Consider the following 20,395-nt stretch of genomic DNA (forward strand, 5'->3'; position numbering starts at 1 on the left):
TCAGGTGTGGTATTCCATTGAAACTTCTCTGCCTTCTCCTAGAGGACCATACTGGGAGATGATATTAGTTTTCCTTTTCTTCTTTTCTCCTTCCATTGCAGTGCTGGACCCATAGTACTGAATAAATTTCCTATTCTTCTTCTTCCTGCAACTCCTTTTCCTAAAGAAAGATTGTGACTACCTTCTGAACCTTCTTTAGAATGAAGGTGAAGGAAAAGAACTGCAAACTTATCTCTTCTCTTCTATCTCATCATTTGAAACCTAGGTAGCCCAGAATTACATGTAAATACCTCTATCTAAAAATGATCCTGGAGAAGGAGGTAAAATACATCAACAGACAAAATTAGAAGGAAAATGTTTATGTGTGTGTTTAAGTGTGCATGTACAAGTGACTTGCCTATTAAGTGGACAGTTAAATGTCCCTGTGATGTCAAAGGGATCCCCGTAACACACACACACACACACACACACACACTCATATTCTGAGAATTTAAGCAATTTTAAGAAGGAAAATTAGGAAACAAGTATAAAAAAGTATCATCAAAGATAGCATAACTCTGCTACTTCTAGGAATTTATTCTAAGGAAAGAATACAGGATATACACAATATTTAGCCTCAAAGATGGCAGTCAAATCCATAATAGCCCCAAATTAAAACAATCTAATTGGTCAGTAATAAGGGGCTGGTCAAGTTAATTATAACATATCAAAACTATACAATACTATGCAGCTATTAAAAACGTATAGCATGCATGTTGACATGGAACAATGTTCACAGAAAAATAATGTTGAAAGCAAAACATGTTACAATTCTCTTATACTAGGTATGTTTGAATATGTATCCATTTAAATATGTATAAGCATAAGAAAATATAGAAAAGATCATTGTCAGCTATTTGTATTCTATATTTTTTTCTTCGTTTTTCTCCAATATCTAAATTTTATGATTTGTCTATAATGAACATGCATTTCTTCAGAAATAAACAGATAAAAATGGACACAATAAAAAAAATCCATAGTATCAGCATAGTCTTTCAAAAAAAATGTCCCTTAAATTGTCAGTAGATACTAGGTTAAACAGAAAGTCCTTGTGAATTAATATTGGATGATAATAGTAGGTACAAATGAAGAGAGATAATCCATACACCACAGGACGTCTGATTAGCAAGCTTCAGATTCTCATATATCTGTTAGGTTTTTCTTCAACTAAAACTTCTCCTAAGAAACACTAAAAATCAAAAAGCCAATATTGAGATTTTTCTTCATCCATGCAACTGATTCTTCGAATATATTGCCTTTTATTTTAGATCAAAGCATCAAAATTGTCTTTGATCCAAAACAGCCACGCAGATCCAGCATCTACATCTGAAGTCAACCTATTTATAAGATTTTTTTTTTAACATCCCTCATTTTCTTTTTCATCCCCGTGATGCAAAGAGGGTTAGTGATAGTACACCTTCAAGAACAACAGCTCCACTTTGTTTCTGAAGCAGACTTCTTTACTAATACAGGAAATTAAAAATGCAAACACCATAAGCTAGTCAATCAGGAAAGCAGCACTGTGAATGTTACAGCTTTGAGGATACAAATTAGGGAATTAGTTTTTACCTTAACAGAAGTATATTCACTAAGTAATTTGATTTCTTTTAACTGGAGTTATCCCCTTCCATTAACTGGGGAAGCAAGTCCAAATTAAAATCACTATTTATCAATTACTGCTGAAGGCATGCTCAAGCCTGTGTGTGGACCTACGCAATAAAGATCATCAACTATAATTTTAATCACTGTTATATCAGAGCTCTCAAAAGGAATAATTTGGGGTAAGGGAGAAATTGGAAACTCCTAATTTTTGTTGACAGGAAGGCAGGTATCTCTGAGGATTTTTAATTTGTTTAATCATTAAAATTTTCAGCGAATTTTAATTTTTTCTTGTTCAGTGAATACTGAAGTGTTAGGCACTGGGGATAGGACAGTAAATATAATGACATAGTCCCTATCCTCATACAGCTTAATTCTGGGGGTGGAGGGAAGTTAATATATAAGAAACTGTAATTACAAATCATGATGAAGGTCAGAGAAAGAATAACAGGGAGATGTCAGTTTAACTTGGTGAGTCTGAGAACTCTTTTTTAAGAAGGTGACAATTAAGCCTTGATACAATGGATGACAGTCATTCACATTCCCCATAATATTCTTCTTCAATTTTGTTAGCATCACTCTTTCCTGATTTTCCTATTATCTCCCTGGCCATTCTGACTCAGCTTTAACTGCGCGTTTCTGCTCTTCTATCCAATCTTTAGACTCTGATGTTCTTCAGGGCTAATTTGTACATCCTCTTCTCTTGTCACTCCAAAGTTGCTCCTAAGGCAAACAATTCCATTCCTATGGCCTCACAACCCATCTACATGTAAACAATTCCTTCATATACACTAGTCCAGTCTAGACCTCTTTTTCTAACTTGGGATCCATATGTCAACTGCCAACATGACATCTTCACTTGAATATCTCATACGGATCTCAAATTTAACAGAGCCAATGCTAAAATCAAGATATTTCATTTTCAAATATTCTTGTCCTTTAGCAATCTCCATTCCCTAAACATGATCATGTATTACTATCCAGGGAATCAACCAGGATACCTGCTTCTTCCTCAACTCCCACATACAACTGGTAATTCAGCCCTGCCTTGTTGATAGCTAAACTATATCTTAATTCATCACATTATTTTATCTCCTCTGCCATCAACTCTTGCTTGGATACGATAATCCTTTACTGACTCTTGCATCCATTTTTTTCCCCTTTCCAATTCATGGTTTTAAATGAAAATCCTTTCAGATTTCTCCCTGGCTTTAAAATTCTTCCATTGTTTTGAAGGTCAAGTCTATAATCATTAATTCTACCTCTAAGATCCTGCATGTTTTATCCAGTGCCTAAACTTTTAGTCTTATCTTATGCCAGTCTTAGCATTACTTGCTGCATTTCAGCAACAATGGACTTCTTTCAGTTTCTAAAATACAAAAAGAAACTTTCTTTCTTAAAGACTTTGCACATGCTGTTCCTTCCACCTGAGACATCCTAGATCTCCCTGCTGTGTATTCTGAGTACCACACTGTTCTCTCTATCAGATAGGAGGAATACAATTGGCTGCAAGTAACAGATTACTCAATGGAAGTAGTTTCATTTAATTACTTGATACCACAAAATGTCTGGAAAGAGGCATTTCTAGGGTTAGTAGTACAACATTGTATAATAATTATCCCAGACCAAGAGTTTTCTCCTTTCTGCTCTGCCGTTCTGTGCATGTTCACTTTTTGATTTAGGGCCATTGCCTAATGGTCCTTATGGTTACAAGGTAGCTATCAGTGCCCCACACTGTGACACAACTGCATTCAAGACAGGAGACAGGGGTGAGTGCTCTCCTCTTGTGTGTATCACCTCCAGCAGACAGGAAAACCTTCCGCAAGAGCCCCCATCACATCCCCCTACATCGTATTGGCCAGGTCTGTGTCAGATGGTGCCTCTTAGCTGTGAGGAAGATGAGTATTGGGAGACAGAGGGAAGGAGATTGAAATCGCTCGAGAATGTCTCATCAACAGTGTCCGATACATGCTTTGGAGCACTTAGCGAAATAGTAATTAAAGAATTAAATAGGTATATATTTTGTCCATTGTCTCCTCTGTGAGATAATAAAATCTTTCACTATGGGGGAGGAATCTGTTTTATAAGCGCAGAATCAGCACAGTGCCTGGCCTACATAGGAAATTAGTTAGTGTTGGTTCAAAGAATGAATAAATGAATATGAAAGAGAACAACAGAGGCAGAAAATAGGTACAAAAGAGACACCAAAACTACCTAAACAAAACTTCTTAAGCTCACTGTCATATCACATATCTCATGGTTCAGCTCTCCATTCCAGTTAATTTGAAAACAGTCTTTTATCAAAAAACAAATTAATTAATTAAAAGGCAATTTTTGAAAGTGTTCAATTCCTTGCACAATGAATGCAATTTTTCTAATCTCTTAAATTTTGCCAAATGAGTAGACATGGGCAGTACTGTTATTACTGAGATCCAGAAATGAATTATTTTTCAAAACACACAATTTTAACTCCTGTTACAGAGTTAGATGATCCAGAAAATTTTAAATTGCTTCAAGTATATAAATATAAATCCATTCTTAGCTAAATCCCTTAAATATCATTCAACAAGAGAAACGTAGAAAAGCTAGAAAATTATTCAAAGGAGCAGTCATGAAAATTTTGGCCTCAATTTCCCAGTCCTGAGAGCATCACACCAACAGATAAGGATGTCATTCTGATTGGTTAATTAGAGAGAAAGTAGATATAAAATGCCTAGCACATAAAGGATGCTTGACATATTTTTGTTCTTATATCTAAACCAAGGAAAACCTGGGTTTCCTCCTAACTCTGTCCTGTCTTAAATATGTAACTATGGGCAAGCTGAGTATGTTCTTTGGTTCACAAATGATACAGTACTCTTAAAACTACCTTTGAGTTATAACATGCAGTCACTCTACAATTTAAAAACTTAAAAGAAAAAAAGTTAAATGGCACTGAATATAGTCAGTGGTAGTCAGCCTAAGAAAACATTACGGAATAGATTCATACTCCCAAGAGCGTCACTATCTACAGAGACACAACCTGTTCATACAGTTTCTGATGGGTGTTTCGTCCGGTCATCTCCAAACACAAAGGGCACTGACATACAAATACCTCACTTTTCTTTTTTTTCTTTTTAAAACAGAGGTGTAACTATCCACATATGCAAGACAGGGTTTCATATGGTGTTCATTTGAAATAAAATTCCTTAAAACGAGAAAATGACTTTAGCATTTAGCAAAGGGAGTCCCCTAAGGAAAAAAAAAAATGTAAACAGATGGCTGAGAAAGATCACCCACATGCTGCACACATTCCTGAGGAGACATTTCTAAGAATGAAGTGGCACTTCCCAGCCTGGGCCACTTCCCACAGGGATCCTTATTTAACTGACAGAAAACACAGAGTTTATACTTCTCGCCAAGAGGAATCTCGGGAACTCTTTTTCCCACTTGCCTCACAGTAATCCAGAGTAGTTTCCAACTCTCCCCAACGTTCCAAAAGAAGCTAAGTACCAACCACTCGAGATGGACAATCCTCTAATAAATCAGTGTTCGATGATTAGTCCTAAACTAACATCTTCCCATAGAAACGGGCTGTTAAACCCCGGCTAAGCATATTAAGCATTCAATTTAATGTATGACACACATCTGTTCCACTTTCTCAGCGAGCAGAAGTTTCAAACTAACTCAAATCCCAGACTTAATCAAGGAGAGAAAATATCTCGGCAGTGTTGAAAACTAAGTTTTAAAATATAATCCAAAGGAGGGCGAGAGAGACCATCTTGCTGTAGCTAATGAGATTATATGATACCTGAATCAAATTCACACAATTACCTGAGCAAAAACCCTAGTTCTTTTATCTGAGCCGATTTAGCTTCCATTGGATACCATCCACATTCACCAAAGACCTTTATCTGTATCTGGCCCAAGGCACCAAAATATAATCATCTGCAAGCACCTGCAATCTAACCCGCCTCAACGCCCAAAGGTCATCAAAACAAAACAAAACAAAAACAACTCACAGATTTGTCTTTTACAAGGAGAGCACAGCACTGAATTCCAGCCATTAGCATCTTGTGGGGGTTCCAGGCCACAGAGTCAGCTCTGTTATGTAAAAGGAAGAAAAGACCCAATTAGCTTCTACTGGAGGAAAGCTTATTGTAATTAGCAGCACACACATTGGGTACTCTACCCAAGGTAGCCCTCAACAGGAGGCCTTGTATGAGTAGTTTGGGGTTTTTCTTTCCTTCAAATAAAACAATTACTTTGTTTCTCTATTTTCAGGATGTCACTTAGTCCAAAGAGACCCATTGCCTAAATAAAAGGCGCTGTGTGTGGGAAACTACAGTTACCTGTGGATGCCGTGCAGAAGCCTGCGGTGCTTCCTTGACATCAAAGCTGAGCCACCCCAAGAAGCCTGTTGAGAAATTTATATAACCAAATGTTATTTCAGTGTTATTTGCTTACCAGCCAGTTATCACAGAAAACCCTGAGTGACAGCATCAATCTTAATACATTGTTTTAAGTCAATGTTAACCAACGTGCTCTCCAGGAAAGTTCGATCACTGGCTCTACTCAGGCAATCAGAGCCTCCTCACAACACGTGGGCTCCCATGGACTCTTAGGATTTAAATTCACAAATCATAAAGTGTTATATTAACCCGTTGAGTTGCATGTGGTCAAAAAGAGGTTTAAGGACACAGAGCATACCTTCTCAAGCCTTAGAATCTAAAACAGAACAAAATAAACAAACAAAACAGAAACAAACTTATAGATACAGAGAACATTTTGGTGGTTGGCAGATGGGAGGAGGGTTGGGAGGTGGGTGAAAAAGGAGAAGGGATTCAGAAGTACAAATTGGTAGTTACAGAATAGTTATGGGGATGTAAAGGAAATAAAATCAATAATATAATAAATATGTAGGGTGACAGATGGGTACTAGACATATCAGGGTGATCACTTCATAAGTTATATAAACGTCTAATCACTATGCTGCACACGTGAAACTAATGGAAAAATAAAATAATCATTTAAACAAAATAAAATAGACAATATCCTTATAATGCCGAGATTCTACCGTATACAAGGTACACGTGCTGATAATGAGACAGGGCTAAGGGCTGGCATTCTGAATACTAAATGTGGCACAGATTTGACAAGGTGTGCAGATTGTACTATGGGGACATGTAGTCAACTAGCAGGCACTAGGTGGAAATGGATCCTACCATTGAAAAAGTAGATCTTTTCAGCCAAACAGCTTTCAGAAATATTTGCAAATCAAAAATGTAAGTGTGGGAAAAAGAAAACCCAGGACTTACTGAAGTTACTCAGTGGAGAGGTTAAGATGCACAAAAGGAAAGGAAACAGACACTAACAAGGTAAGAGGCTATCCCGGTTAATAACTGGAGGAGAGGAAGAAAGAATGGAGGTGAGGAATAAGAAAGTCAGTTTGGCCCTTGAAATGGAGCAGACTTCTTCGTTTAATTTTAGGGTAGTGAAGGGTGACTACAGCCAGGGAATATGAGGGGGCTGGCGTGGGTTGTGTTGAATGCTCTCCAAGGCTATTTACACCGCACAACATTGCATTGAGAATGGAGTTATTATTACTTTTTTTTTTTTTTTACAGCAAAGCTAAGGTTCAGAGGTGGTAGGTAAACTGTTCAAGGTCTCACAGATAATGAAAACCAGATCTGGAAACCAAAGCTCATTTTTTTTTTTCATGACAGTATCATAACTTAGGGCTGGTGACCAGTTGGCCAAATGGTAGAGCATAGATGTAGAAAGAAGTGGCATGATTATGTGTACCATGAATGTGGAAGGTGAAAGGAATGAGTATCAAAAGCTGAACCCATTGGTGATCAATAAAGAGTGACCTTAAATCCCACTTAAAATCAGCTCTCTCTCTTCAGGGCTGGAATCCTACAGTGAGTGAGTCACCTAGGGTGCACAATTTAAGCAGGAGCTCACTCTCAAGTGGGGCTCTTGCATGACCCTAAGAGTGAATGCCTCCTTACTTTGAGCCCTAGGCATCTCACTTGCATCACCTTAGTTCCAGCCCTACTTTCATGGACTAGAGTCTCCAAAAATCCAGTGGAATTCCCCCAAGGTTTGTGAGCTGAAAGCGGTGTGTATGCAAATCCCGAAGATTCCCAATTACAGGATTGATGACTTGGGGTTGTCAACCAAGTCCCCTTCCTGTTGCATTCTCTTCCCCACTGGCATTCACAATGGACCATGTGTGACTGAGGCTGAGCTACAAAATCCACTGCCTTCAGCATCCAGAGAAACTTTATCCTGGCTTACTAACTGAGGATCCCCACTTCTGGATTTGGAGACCTTGATCTTCACCAACACGAAGATGACTGACTTATTAGGTTCCTTTATTTCCATTACACACCTTCAACACTAAGTTGCCCATGTTTCTCAATATTTTTATCCCCAACTTTATTGAGAACCTACCACTAACTAGGGGAGAGATTAATTAGTAAGACTCAGACAATATCCTTATAATGCCGAGATTCTACCGTACACAAGGTACACGTGCTGATAATGAGACAGGGCTAAGGGCTAGCATTCTGAGTACTAAATGTGGCACAGATTTGACAAGGTGTACAGATAGTACATTTACTCTGCCTCTTTCCACCTGCCTCACACGCTACACTTGCTCTTCTCCGTGGCTCCTGCACCACCCCCTGCCTCCTCTTCTTTTCCCCAACGTTAACAATATTCTCCCAATCCGAGGGAGCTGGATTGAAGTTTTCAAATCACATGAATCCTTCAAGGCATTAGGTTTACAGAGTGATCTGGCAGAGTGAGGAACAGCTCATCCACAAATGTATTCTTCAAAGGAAACGAAAGGAGCAAAGCAACTCCTCTGATGTCAATGCCTGCTTCTATTTGCTTAACTTTCTAAACTCTAAAACTTGCAGAAACATGAAATGAATGACCTAAATGATGAAGAAGCTTGGTTTTCCATCTCAATGAGGACCATCATTTATTGACCTATTGCTATAGGTTAGGCACCAGTTACCATTTTACTTACATTTCTTCTCTAGTTATTTACATAATAAATGAATAGTAGAACTAATCCCGAAACAGAGGGGGAGCCAGGCTTGGACTCAAGATCCAGCAGCCTGTGAAGCCAATGATTTTTGACACTATGTTCACTACCTCCTTCACCCCCAACCCGATCCCAGCCCCCAGGACTTGGAATGAAGAGTGGTGAGAGACTTTAGGAAGTTTTTTGGGAGTGTGAAGCTTTGCCTCAGCCACAGCCTCTGCTTTGGAGAAGAGCTGGACCAGCCTGACATCCTAGTCTGAGGCAGAGGCTGGAATAATATTTGCTCCCATGGAGGAACAATAGCACTGGCGGCAAAAAATTGCCAAAAATAAAGTTTTTCTTATTTATTTGTTTAAAATGCATTGTTATTAACCAAATTTAAGACACTATCAAATGTAAGAGTCACCATTTTTTTGTGTGTGTGCCACTAAGAAAGAAAAAAACAACATCAACATACCAATCTCAGAGATGGTAAAAATGTTTATAAAAAAGGTGTACGTGTATCTTAAAGTTAATAAGTTATGATATATATGCAAGGTGAGTTGGTGTTTTGGAAAACCCAGAAGAATAAGCAATCATATTTGCATTTCTAAAGAGAAATAAAGACCAGTTTTGAATGTATTAAAGGATCTTTAAAATATTCTTTAGAAAATTTCCAATAGGTCAAAGTAATTATTGCAATTTTGTTAATTTTTTGTCTTTAAAATTAATAAACTATGTATGGCATCAAAAGTTTCTTCAAGGTAAGCTACATGCTCTGTATAAAATTTTATCAACAGATTCGATGCCTGCAATTTAAAGGATGGGTGAACACTGCCTCTGTGTTAGAGCTAATTTCTTTAATAGGTCAGCTATTCTGTTGCTGTCCAGTTTAATCTAATACAGGCTTTCACTATATGCCTACTACGTGTGAATAGAACAATTTGTGTATCTTACATATTTCCTTCAAAAATTTGATCTTTAATTTTTAGAAAACCTAGAGGTTTGTATTCATATGTACAAATCCCAATTCTCTAAGGCCCATAAATCTCTTAATATCATTTCCAGTTAGAAATCGCTGTAGTTACTGTTTTATGTAAATGATATAATCCATATTTGACGTTACTTTTATGAGAGTAGAATTTTTAAGTGCTGATGTTATTTTAGTTTTTCCCCTTATTTCCACAGTCACAGAAGTACTCACTTTATATTTTCTTTTAGGACATAACGTCTTATTATGCTTTAAAGTCTATGAAATCACTAAGGTATAAGTTGAAATGCAAACAGATACAAATATTACAATTCCATTGAAAGATGTCACAAATAATCTATCTGAAGTATTGCCACTGGCATATGAAAAGAGCCTATAACTCTAGCGAGTTTATATTACTGCTGCTTTTACCAAACATTAGCATACATTTAATGAATGCTTTGAGTTGCAGAAAAATACTCTCCATATCATATCACAGACGTTTTCCTTTGAAAGAATAAAATCATCCCAACTATAAAATTACGTGTAGGTATATCTTCCAAATGCTCAGTTACCTTCCTTTCAGTAAGTCAAAAATATCACCCTCTCTTTTTCTCTGATAAGGAGGTATGAAACACTCGCTTACCAGAGGAGAGTTCCCTAAAGACTCATCAGCATGTTCAATAATCCTTTCTATTGGGTTGAATCAAACTAATTAATTAGAGAGAGAGAGAGAGAGAGAGAGAGAGAGAGAGAGAGAGAGAACGAAAAAGAAAAAAGAAAACGAAAATGGTCAACAAGCATTTATAACTGGCTGACCTCAACTTTTTAACACTAAATAGAATTTTAAGAGTTACCTTTAATTAAGGAAAATTTATTATGAACAACCCCAGGACTTACAAAATTAATTTTAAAAAAGCCAATCCTTCAAGTTAGAAAATTATGAAAAATATAAGTTATCCCAATCCCTCTCAAATAATTGTGTATAATAGATCTAGATAAAACCTGCTTTAATTAGAGCATGAAATTACGTAGTGCAGCTTTTCATATTTTCTGCCTGATTGGAAACACATAATTTTAAAGCTAGAAGATACTTTACAGAATACATAAGCCATTTCCTTTACAAATGAAAAAACTGAAGCCCAGAGGGCTGACGTCACAATAAAGAAGAGGCCAATAGAATCCAAAAATCAAAGCTTCTTGACTCCATAGTCCAAAATGTGTCTCTTCCACCACGCTGCCTCAAGGACAGTAGATTCAAAGGACCAAAGAAAATAATGCATGGGAGAAAAAGAAATAAAATTGAATCCACAAAATTTACATCAAGTCTTAGAATCTTCTTCTTTATACCTCACACAACATGACATATTTATGTCCCCTAATTAGAAATACACATTTAAATAAAATTAGTTAGGGACCTCCCATCACATGTGATTTCTGAGAATATGAAACACTTCCCACCAAAGCTGCAAAAAGACTAGAGAGTTGAACAGATGTGTACATACAGATGAACTTACATCCACATGAAGCCACAGGCCGTGCCTTTCACAGACGTCAGCTATTTCCTCCAGAGGATCAAACGCTCCCAACACAGTTGTACCAGAGGTGGCGCAGACAAGAAATGGTGCTGCTCCCTGTGAGAAGGACCCATACATAAGAATTGCCACCATCACCTCTAAATTTGTCCTGTTATAGGTTGGGAAATGTAAAGGTTATATATCCAGAAATTTCTTTGGAGAAAATCATTCATTCAGTGGATGTTTTTATACTTCTCCACTACGTAGCCCCTTATTATACACAGGTTAAGAAAACAGAAAATTCTATGACACTGGTAGTCCTTTGTCCTAACTCAATACCGGAGGTGCCAAAAAAATGTACACAAGTGGACACTTTGGTCAACGTTGCCCAAGCAGGAGTTTGCCATTATCAGAAGTGGCTGGAGGTTGATGGTAACCACTTGGAGCATCTCTTGTAATTGCAGAAGTCAAACATGACCAGTATTCATCTTTTGTTATCGGTATATATTGAGTATTACAATTTTAATAGTTGGTTTTTTTTTCCTTTTGTAAAATGTTTATACATATTTTTTGGCACACTCTCTATGTATCCTATTTTTCAGTCTCATTTTCTCTCTGTAGTATTTTCTGTTCTTAGATTTCCCAGAGAGAAAGTGAATAACTTCGTCCACATTGGCAAACTGGTGTTCTGTATGATTCCAAATTCTTCTTGGGGAGATGCACTGGGGCCCTTAGAGTGCCATCATTGTTACTCTTCTCCAAAACAAAAAGGAATGCGTTCGGAAGACAGACAGTCAATGCCAGGGACAAACAATGAAGGCCTGTCTGGTTGTCTCCTTGTGAAGTAAGTGCAGTTACAAAACAAAAAAATGTGCTTAGGCACAAGTCCGGCATCAGAGGGATAAGATAACCTCACTGGGATACACTCTCCAAAACAGGTGCTGCAACAGAAAATTGGTTAGAATGTGCTGGAAGAAGGAATCTGTATGACTCCTGCCATGAGTTTTCTTCCTCATACAGCTCCTGGCTGCATCTTGAAGAGTGGACAGGTGCCAGAGGGAAATGGAGAGAAAAGGGAGAAGGTGAGAACACATGCAGAGATGAATGGTAATTCCAGCCAAGGTAACTGGGCCCAGTAAGAGACTTTACAGCAACCAGGAGAGGAGAGTCCATGAGGTGGAATAGATCCATCCCAGCAGGTCAGCAGAGATGTGTGGTTGGCTGTGGAAGTGCCACGGAGGGATGATTGTGGGAAGCAATGAGAAGCCTAAGATTCTAGAGCACCTGAGGAATAAGTGACAAGAATATTTACTGCCTCTGAAATTCATTTTTATTTCCACTTAGGATAGAGTCATTTTTTTCCCCTCAGTTTTATCTTGAAGTGCAGTTGTTTTTGCAAAATATATTTATGTCCCATTTTAATGCCATGGGTTGTTTCACTAGAACCAGACTCACTCCAGTTTAGCTGAGCACAGACAAAAACATTATTTCTCAATGGAAACAGGGGCAGAGCATGGACATGTGGTCCACATCTCAAATCTGAGATACACATGAATCAGTGATGGTATGCAATGAATGCAGTTGCCATTTGGGTAGATGGTTGTGACACATGGAATCGAGTCCACCCAAACTTCTTAAAGTGAAGCCAGCAGATGACAGAGCCCTCGGGGAACCATGGGCTTGAAGATTTCTTCTCTGTGCTCAACACCCAACAGATTCTATTTTATCATCTCAGTGATTTAAAGGAAATGAGACCAGATTTACATCAATCATTAAAAGCAATAGAAAAAGTAATTTACTAAAACCATTTAAGGTGTCTTTAAGGGTTGAGCTTTTCCTCATAAACTATATGACATTCTGACAGTTGTGAGAAAACACCTATGCAAGCTATTCTAGCTTATTAATGACTTTTCCTCACCTGTTTAACAATCTAGCTATAAATATCAGGCTCAGAAATTAAACTTTTGCAACCTGGATTTAACCTTCCAGATTTTTTTCCTTTCACATATCTCATGTGATTAATAAGAAAATCCAGTGGAAACGGCATTGATGATGTCCTGCCAATGTATTCCCTAAGAAGCTGTACTCCCTAAGAAAGTTTGTAATTTCAAGCAGTCATACACAAAAACACTTCCAAATATTCAGTAGTTGTACTCGTTTTATCTTTTCATAAGCATTTTAGAGCCTGGGATGCCTCTGTGGTTTTCAGTATCTTTGTAATAGCATCAAGTAAAGGTCACTGCTTAAAAGATTTTTAATGGATTGTGGTTGGCCAGGGAATCGAATCCCAGCAGGAAAAAAAAAAATAAGTTGATGTACTATTTCCTACATCTGAAACAAACCAAGTTAAAAGCTTGAAACAAAACAACCAGGTCTGAAGCTACTGAGAAAAATAAACTAGCCATCAGTTATTATCTCAGAATGGATGCGAGGTTTGTCCTTGGTGAATCCAGGCTCCGGTTTTAACTGACTTGAAAGAAAACTGAGGAAACGTAACAACTCTCACTCCATTGCCTTACTTTCAAATGTGCCTATAGCAATTTTTTCTTTTTAAAAACTTCTCTTTTCAAGTTCTCAACTTTAAAATATGTCGGTTTCATGTACTCTCATTGTTAAAACAAACAAACATTTACACAATGAATATAATAATGACTGCAGTGGGATAAAACCTATCAAATATGCTAGAACATGAATTCTTAATGATACTAAGAAAAGAAAAGAAAAGTTTTGACTGTCTTTAGGGGATGCTAGGCAATTAACTCATTATTATGAAAATTAGAAAAACAAGGGGGCAAAAGAAAACATTTATCCTACTCTGCCTGTGCAAACTATTTCCTTAGGGAAACCAAATAGGGATGAGAGAACATTTTCCTTTAGAGTAGTATGCCCACAATACATGAATGAGGAATGAGAGAATAAATTGGAACATCACCTGAGGAAATAATGGTTCTAGACAATGATTATTAATGGCAGCAAAATCCATGAGGTGAGATGCTGAAGCAGAGTTCTTTAACAGATGGACTGACAAAACCAGAACCCGCCAATCAATATTATCACAGAAAGAGATATGAATGTCTCCTGATGAAAGGACAGACTTTACCCATGAGTTCTTTCTTGTGAAAATTCCAATCTGAATCTGAGTGTCAAGATCTAACTGCCAAATTACAGGAAATAAAGAGAACAGATGGGTGGTGCAGAGGCAGGAGGAATTTAGATTCTCAAATTCTTGATGTAATCTACAAAGTCCATAATGTGGAAAACTACCAGAACAAAGGACTTGGTTTCTTCAACAGATCAATTTCAGGAGGAAACAGAAACAACAACAACAACAACAAAAAAAAAAAGGAGGAGGAAAGGAAGCTATAAACTAGAAAAGATTTATGTGATTATGTGATGAATCAACCTAATTCAACATACAGGCCTTGTATGAATGCTTATTTGAATAAGCCAACATTGTTTTTAAAGGCAATGGGAGAAATTTTAATATTGAGTGGGTATTCGATGATATTAAAAAATATTTCTTATAATGGTATTACTTTAAAAAAAGAGAATACATATCTTTTACTTATATACTGAATTGTTTATAGATCAAATGCTACGACGTGTGGGACCTCCTTCAAACTAATCTAGTGGTGGTGGGAAGGAATAGGGTGTACATGAAACACAATGGAGCATAAGCTAATGATTGTTGAAATTGAATTCTTGGTATATGAACGCTCATTATATTAGTTTTGTATTTATTTGAAATTTTCCATAAGGAAAAGTTCAAAATTCAAGAAAGAAGGGGAAAGAGAAAGAGAGTGGGAGGGAGATAGGGCTGGAAGGAAGGAGGGAGAGGGAGTCAGAGAGAGAGAGAGAAGAAATTAAAAAGGGAAAAAGAGAGAGAGAGGGAGGAATCAATCAATCAATCAAACGCATGAACCATACAAAAAGTGTAATCAATATTTCCCACAAACAATCATTAATGAAATTAAGAAAGTTCTTTTTGATAGTAACTTCTACAGAAAATGATAAAACTAGATTAAAAAAAGATAAAACTAGAATTCGGTATCTGTAGTTCAGAGCAGAACAAACAAGTTGTAATGTAGAATTTTACCCCAGGGTCAAAGAAATCTGATAATCTGTACCACCAGACAATTATCAAATCCACTTGTTATTGGAATGCTTTTTTTTTAAAAAAAATAAAGACAAATGTAGATCTAAGGACACACCTGAAGCCAATAAATCTGCAATAAAGGTAAACATTTTTTAAGTACAGAATTTGAAACCAAATACAATAAGCTAGCATGCTGTAGGATGCTCAAAACTTAAAAAACAGAAATAAAATAAATCCATCTTACTAAGATTGTGAAATCCTGTAAGAAGAGAGATACTTCCATCCCAGCTCAGAAGCTGGGCTTTTCGTTTTTCAGCAGTCACAGTTGACTTTGTCACTACTTGTTGGAAAGTTGTGGCAGAATAGTCTGAAGCTCCTTTAGCAATGAGAACCATGGTGGGATTGGTGGGAAACAGTTGAGTAGGTACACCTAACCTAGCAAGCTTTGGGTCCAAGAAGCAAGATGGCGGGCACCAAGACAATGACACACCTGGAAAGCAGGTGTCGGGGCCAGCATTACCTGGAGTACAGCAGGTGATCAGGGCCATGCTTTGCTTTCCCCGGAAACAGATGTGTCAGCTTTCAGACATTCTGGCAGCTAAGAAAGAGGGACCATTTGGCCAGACCTGAAATATTACACCCAGACCCAATACAGGGTAATGGTATGGATGGACTTCAGGTAGAAGCTAACTGGGAGGATAGGTTGATCAAGAACTCAGGAATCATTCTGAATGCAACCCAGAGACAATGGTTTGGCCTACAGAATTCTGAGTCAGGAGTTACATAGGAGAGTGGTTGCAGGGTCCCTGCTAGAGAGGCTGGGTTCACCTTTTAAGGCTAATTCTAGATAAGAATCCTGAATAGAGTGATGTCAGTGTTTTAATAGGCTCTGGCCAAATGGGATGAGAACATCTGAGAAACTCCACAGAACATGGAGAGCCAAGTACCTGGAAATAGAGCATCTGTAAATGAGTTGCCTGATTTTAATTCTAACGTTCTCTTCTCTGTCCCACACATAGATATGGGTCTGGCTGCTTGCATTCCCTCCCTGGCATCCTCTCCCTCACAGCCAGACACATGCACACATTTTCTTTTCCCCTTTTTCTCTGACCCCTCTCACCTCTGTTCTGGCTTGCCAGACTTGCTTCTCCAGTTCCTCAGGTATCATTTTACCCCTAAGAGACACAGATTTATGACGTTCAGTTGTGCTTCGTAGTGGACAGATATTGGTACTTCTCTTTAAAAAGTACGAATTTCCCCCTCCACCCACTAGGCTTCTGGATCCTGTCCCCATTACCTTCCATCTGTTTCCACAAAGCAAACATTCTCAGTACCAATCCCAAGAAAGGAGGCTGCCTTCTTCATGGAGTAATGGCACTAAATTAAAAGGGACAAGGGGGAAGAGAGAGACATGGATAAGTAGCATGAAAAAACTATTGCTTATCATCTAAATGGCTGCCATATGGATGAACCTAATCTTTGGAACATTAGTGCATTAAAAAAAAAGAGAAAGTAGTAACTTAATTGAGCTCCTTAGTGGTTCAGAACATTGACTTTGGTTGGGGTCTGAGAAACCAGGATTTAATTCCAAGTTTTTCCAGTTACAGCTATGGGACCTTGCTCAAACAATATACAGTCTCTAAGCCTCAATTTGCTGATCTATAAAGTGGGCATGTAGATGCCTACCCCATCTTTGTCACAGAATTAAATGGGTTAATAGCACAAGCCTGGCTTATGGAAAAAACTTCGTCACCGGAGGCTGTTGTTTACATAACATGGAAGAAAGTCTCCCTTGGTCCACTGCTAACTCAAAATCCTCTAAGGACTGAGTAAGACTCTGTCTCATAAATTATATCACGGACCACAGAAGAATTTCATTATTTTGAAGAGCAAAGAATGGGTTAGAAATGCTGATCAGACACTTTGATCAATCTTGTTTAATACCGAATGTAAGACTGAAATTAGACACACAGCAATGTGGCTAAAATCATAATAACAAAAGCAATAATACTTTATAGACACAATACGTCCTGCAGCCTGGCATGAATGAGGCTAATGGCTCTGGAATTAGGTCTGGTCTATTTCTTATTGGAAATAGTATGTGTTCAAAATTGTTGGGCCTTTTCCCCCCTACTACATAAAGTCTATAAAGTAATTAGCATTCAAACATTGGAGATGTCAGTCTTTACACATTAGTGTAGACAGGTGGTCAATTAATTCTTTCTCATGCCAGAAAAATGAAGGTGCTAAAAGACATTATTGTACCGGAAAAACTTAGTAATTTAATTTGTAGGTATGAATACATTAAAAGAGTAGTCATGCCTTCACACTTAACTTGATATATTCCCTCAAATGTGGTAATTTTTTTTCTTCTTTTGTCAAGAGAGTTTTATTGGAAGCTCTTTTTTTAACTTTGTAAAAATAAATGCAGAAGTAACACCATCAAGAAAAATGAAACCATTCTAAATAATTAATTTCCAAATATCAAATAGGACATGTCCAAAATGCCTGTAAGATGCATTCATTTCAGATTGTTACAAGAATATGTGCATATCGAGGTGTAATAATGTACATGAAAATGTAACTAATTCTCCACTTGATACATTCGCTTTCCAAAGCTAAGGTGACATAGCTAAGGCCAATTATTTCTAACCGGAGATTCGGGCTTTGGCAACCAAACAGCTATTGATTTCATAGGGTAAATAATAGCCTACCTCACTGCCATCTGCCAATAAAGAAAATCACATTGCTTTGCCCTGAGAAACAGCAAAATATCCCCAACCAACAGATCTGCTAAATAAAACACTGGTAATCAGAATAAGAATAGTTTCAGTGGAGCTATCTTTGGATACCTCAGGGCAAAGTGCAGTCCAATATCAATCTCAAATGCATAGGGACAGATTAAAAACAATCTGCAAAACTGAAGTCTAAACATCTGAAAGCATCAGAGGGAGAAAAGAGCCTGGAAGGGGAAAAAAAGAAAGAGGGCAATGCTTCAGACTTGCTGAGGAGTTTCAAGGAAAGGAAAAACCTAGAAGGCTGGAGTTCAGAAGTAACAGCTGCATTTGGAAACAAACAGTAGCTGCTCCCATCATCGACAGAAGATAAATCAGTTGTTCTAAGACCCTATCTCCCCATAGGTTTCATTTGTCTACAGGAGAGGCAAAAATCTCAGCGGTTGTCCATTTCTGTAAAGATAAAACAGTAAATGCCTACAGAAAAGATAGAATGTCACTGACGGTTTCCTTCCTGGGTCCAGCAAGGATTTTTTCTGTGACCTTGGATTTCTTAATGAACCACTGCTTTCCCCTCCCGTCGACTGTGTTCTGGACTCTTACACTGCTCCTAGTGCTCACTATTTGGATGCTCAAATTGACTTGGGTGGTGGGGAGAGCAACGTGTGTGAATGTTATATGTTAGGGAATGAAGAGAAGGACTGTACAAGGAATTCTCCAAGAACACAAAGCTGGTTCAGTTCTGAAAGAAGCAGAGCCAGAGAGTCCAGGCTGCCTACTCTATGCTCTGACTGACATCCTAAGAGCACCTGCTTCCATGTGGAGAACACCTGCAAGAACATCCAAACCTTCAGTCTCACCTAGAAAGCAGAGCCAGGAATAGGGTGAGGGAATGAGGCACCTCGGGTGCAGAATTTAAGAAGACACGATCTGGAGATGTCCTCATTCACCCCACCCTAGACTCCATCCTGCCAGAGAGGAACTAGGACAATTGATCGCTGGTCTGGAAGCAAAAAGAGTTTCTTTTATACCCTAACTCTTTAGTGGCAGACAGTGATCACTACTTTATACTGATTCCCCAAATTATTTGAATTGCGAATCGAGGATTTCTATAAATTCAAGGAATTCATATTTAACTGCTAATCAAGCCACACATTGATTACTTGTATTACTTTATTTTCTCCAAAAATCCCTTTCTCTTTGGTTCCCATTTAGCCTGGAGAGGCTACCTTGGATATGTTGATAGTATTGGGGTCTCTGGCATGACTTTCCAGGTCTCCATCAACAGCTGAATTATAGTCAAAACCTGAAGTTTGCAAAGGCACTTTCAGGGGCGGGTGCATATATTTTGCATGTGATGGTACCAAGAAGAGATGGAGTAATTACCTCGTTAATCTGGGGCAGCATAAAAACTAGAGAAGTAAAACCACCTAATAAGCCATACAGAAAAATAACCAGAGGGCCCATGGGGCGACACCTAAAAGAAAACAAGGGAAGTACAGCGGAAAGATTCACATTCAGGTTTCAGAGCATTTAGGAAACACAGCCTCCTTTAATTCTTTACTGTTAACTAAATAATGAATTGATTTGTTATGATAAATGGTGGAGGTGGTCATAAAAAGTGAATTAAAATAAAGCAAATGCTATGACATGAGTCTCATTGGCAGAGCAGGGAAAGGAATGAGCTACCAAGTGGCGTCAAGGCTACAGTGTGTTCAAAGTTACAGAATTTTTCTGTGGAATTCACATTATGTCAAAATTCACTTGTGTAATCCCTAGCCCCAGTGTGATGGGATTAGGTTCAGGTTAGGTCATGAGGGTGAGACTCTCGTGAGATGAGCACCCTTATAAGAAGAGGGAGATAGAGAGATTTCACTGTCCACAAGCATGAACAGAGGAAATGCCACGTGAGCACGCAGTGGTCTACAAGCCAGGAAGAGGGCTCTCACAAGACACGGAATCTATCAGCACCTTGATCTTGGACTTCACAGCCTCCGGAACTGTGAGAAATAAATGTCTGTTGTTTAAGCCACCCAGTCTGTGATATTTTGTTATAGCAGCCTGAGCTGATTAAAACATACATCTAGTTCTGGGTTTTCTGGCTCCATCTTCTTCTGGCACGTTAGCCAAGATGTACATTTTACCTTTTTTGCATATGTATATCTCCACTAGAGATTAAAAAGAAATACTTAGTTCTGGTTTCACAACTGTATGAGGTGTCAATTTCTTTTTAGTTCTGGTTTCACAACTGTATGAGGTGTCAATTTCTTTTCATTTCCAATTTTCCAGCTACACCTGTGTTACTGATCTTTCCTAGGCGTAATCTTTATTCTAGGCTTCCATAGAATTTCTTCCCCCTTTCCAGGGCAATTATTCCAAAAAAGCACGTTAGCAAGTTTTAAATCAAGTAAAGAAGGAAAA

At 38.0% G+C, this 20,395-nt stretch overlaps 1 protein-coding gene across 5 annotated transcripts in view; it reads right to left on the minus strand.

Annotated features, from left to right (window-relative positions):
- Positions 1 to 20,395, minus strand: part of GADL1 (glutamate decarboxylase like 1) — a 157,743-nt gene that overhangs the window by 99,711 nt on the left and 37,637 nt on the right. For 2 of the 5 annotated variants that reach the window (XM_081072481.1, XM_081072482.1), the window contains exons 7-11: positions 16,537 to 16,616; positions 16,360 to 16,414; positions 11,144 to 11,260; positions 5,970 to 6,034; positions 5,640 to 5,721 (exon numbers count right to left, since the gene is read on the minus strand). In XM_081072481.1, coding sequence (XP_080928607.1) covers positions 5,640 to 5,721; positions 5,970 to 6,034; positions 11,144 to 11,260; positions 16,360 to 16,414; positions 16,537 to 16,616 — 399 coding nt within the window. The remainder of the gene's footprint in view (positions 1 to 5,639; positions 5,722 to 5,969; positions 6,035 to 11,143; positions 11,261 to 16,359; positions 16,415 to 16,536; positions 16,617 to 20,395) is intronic. The other 3 variants (XM_081072483.1, XM_081072485.1, XM_081072484.1) reach the window with 2 other exon arrangements.

This window comes from Rhinolophus hipposideros (assembly GCF_964194185.1).
Source record: "Rhinolophus hipposideros genome assembly, chromosome: 14".
NCBI lineage: Eukaryota > Metazoa > Chordata > Mammalia > Chiroptera > Rhinolophidae > Rhinolophus > Rhinolophus hipposideros.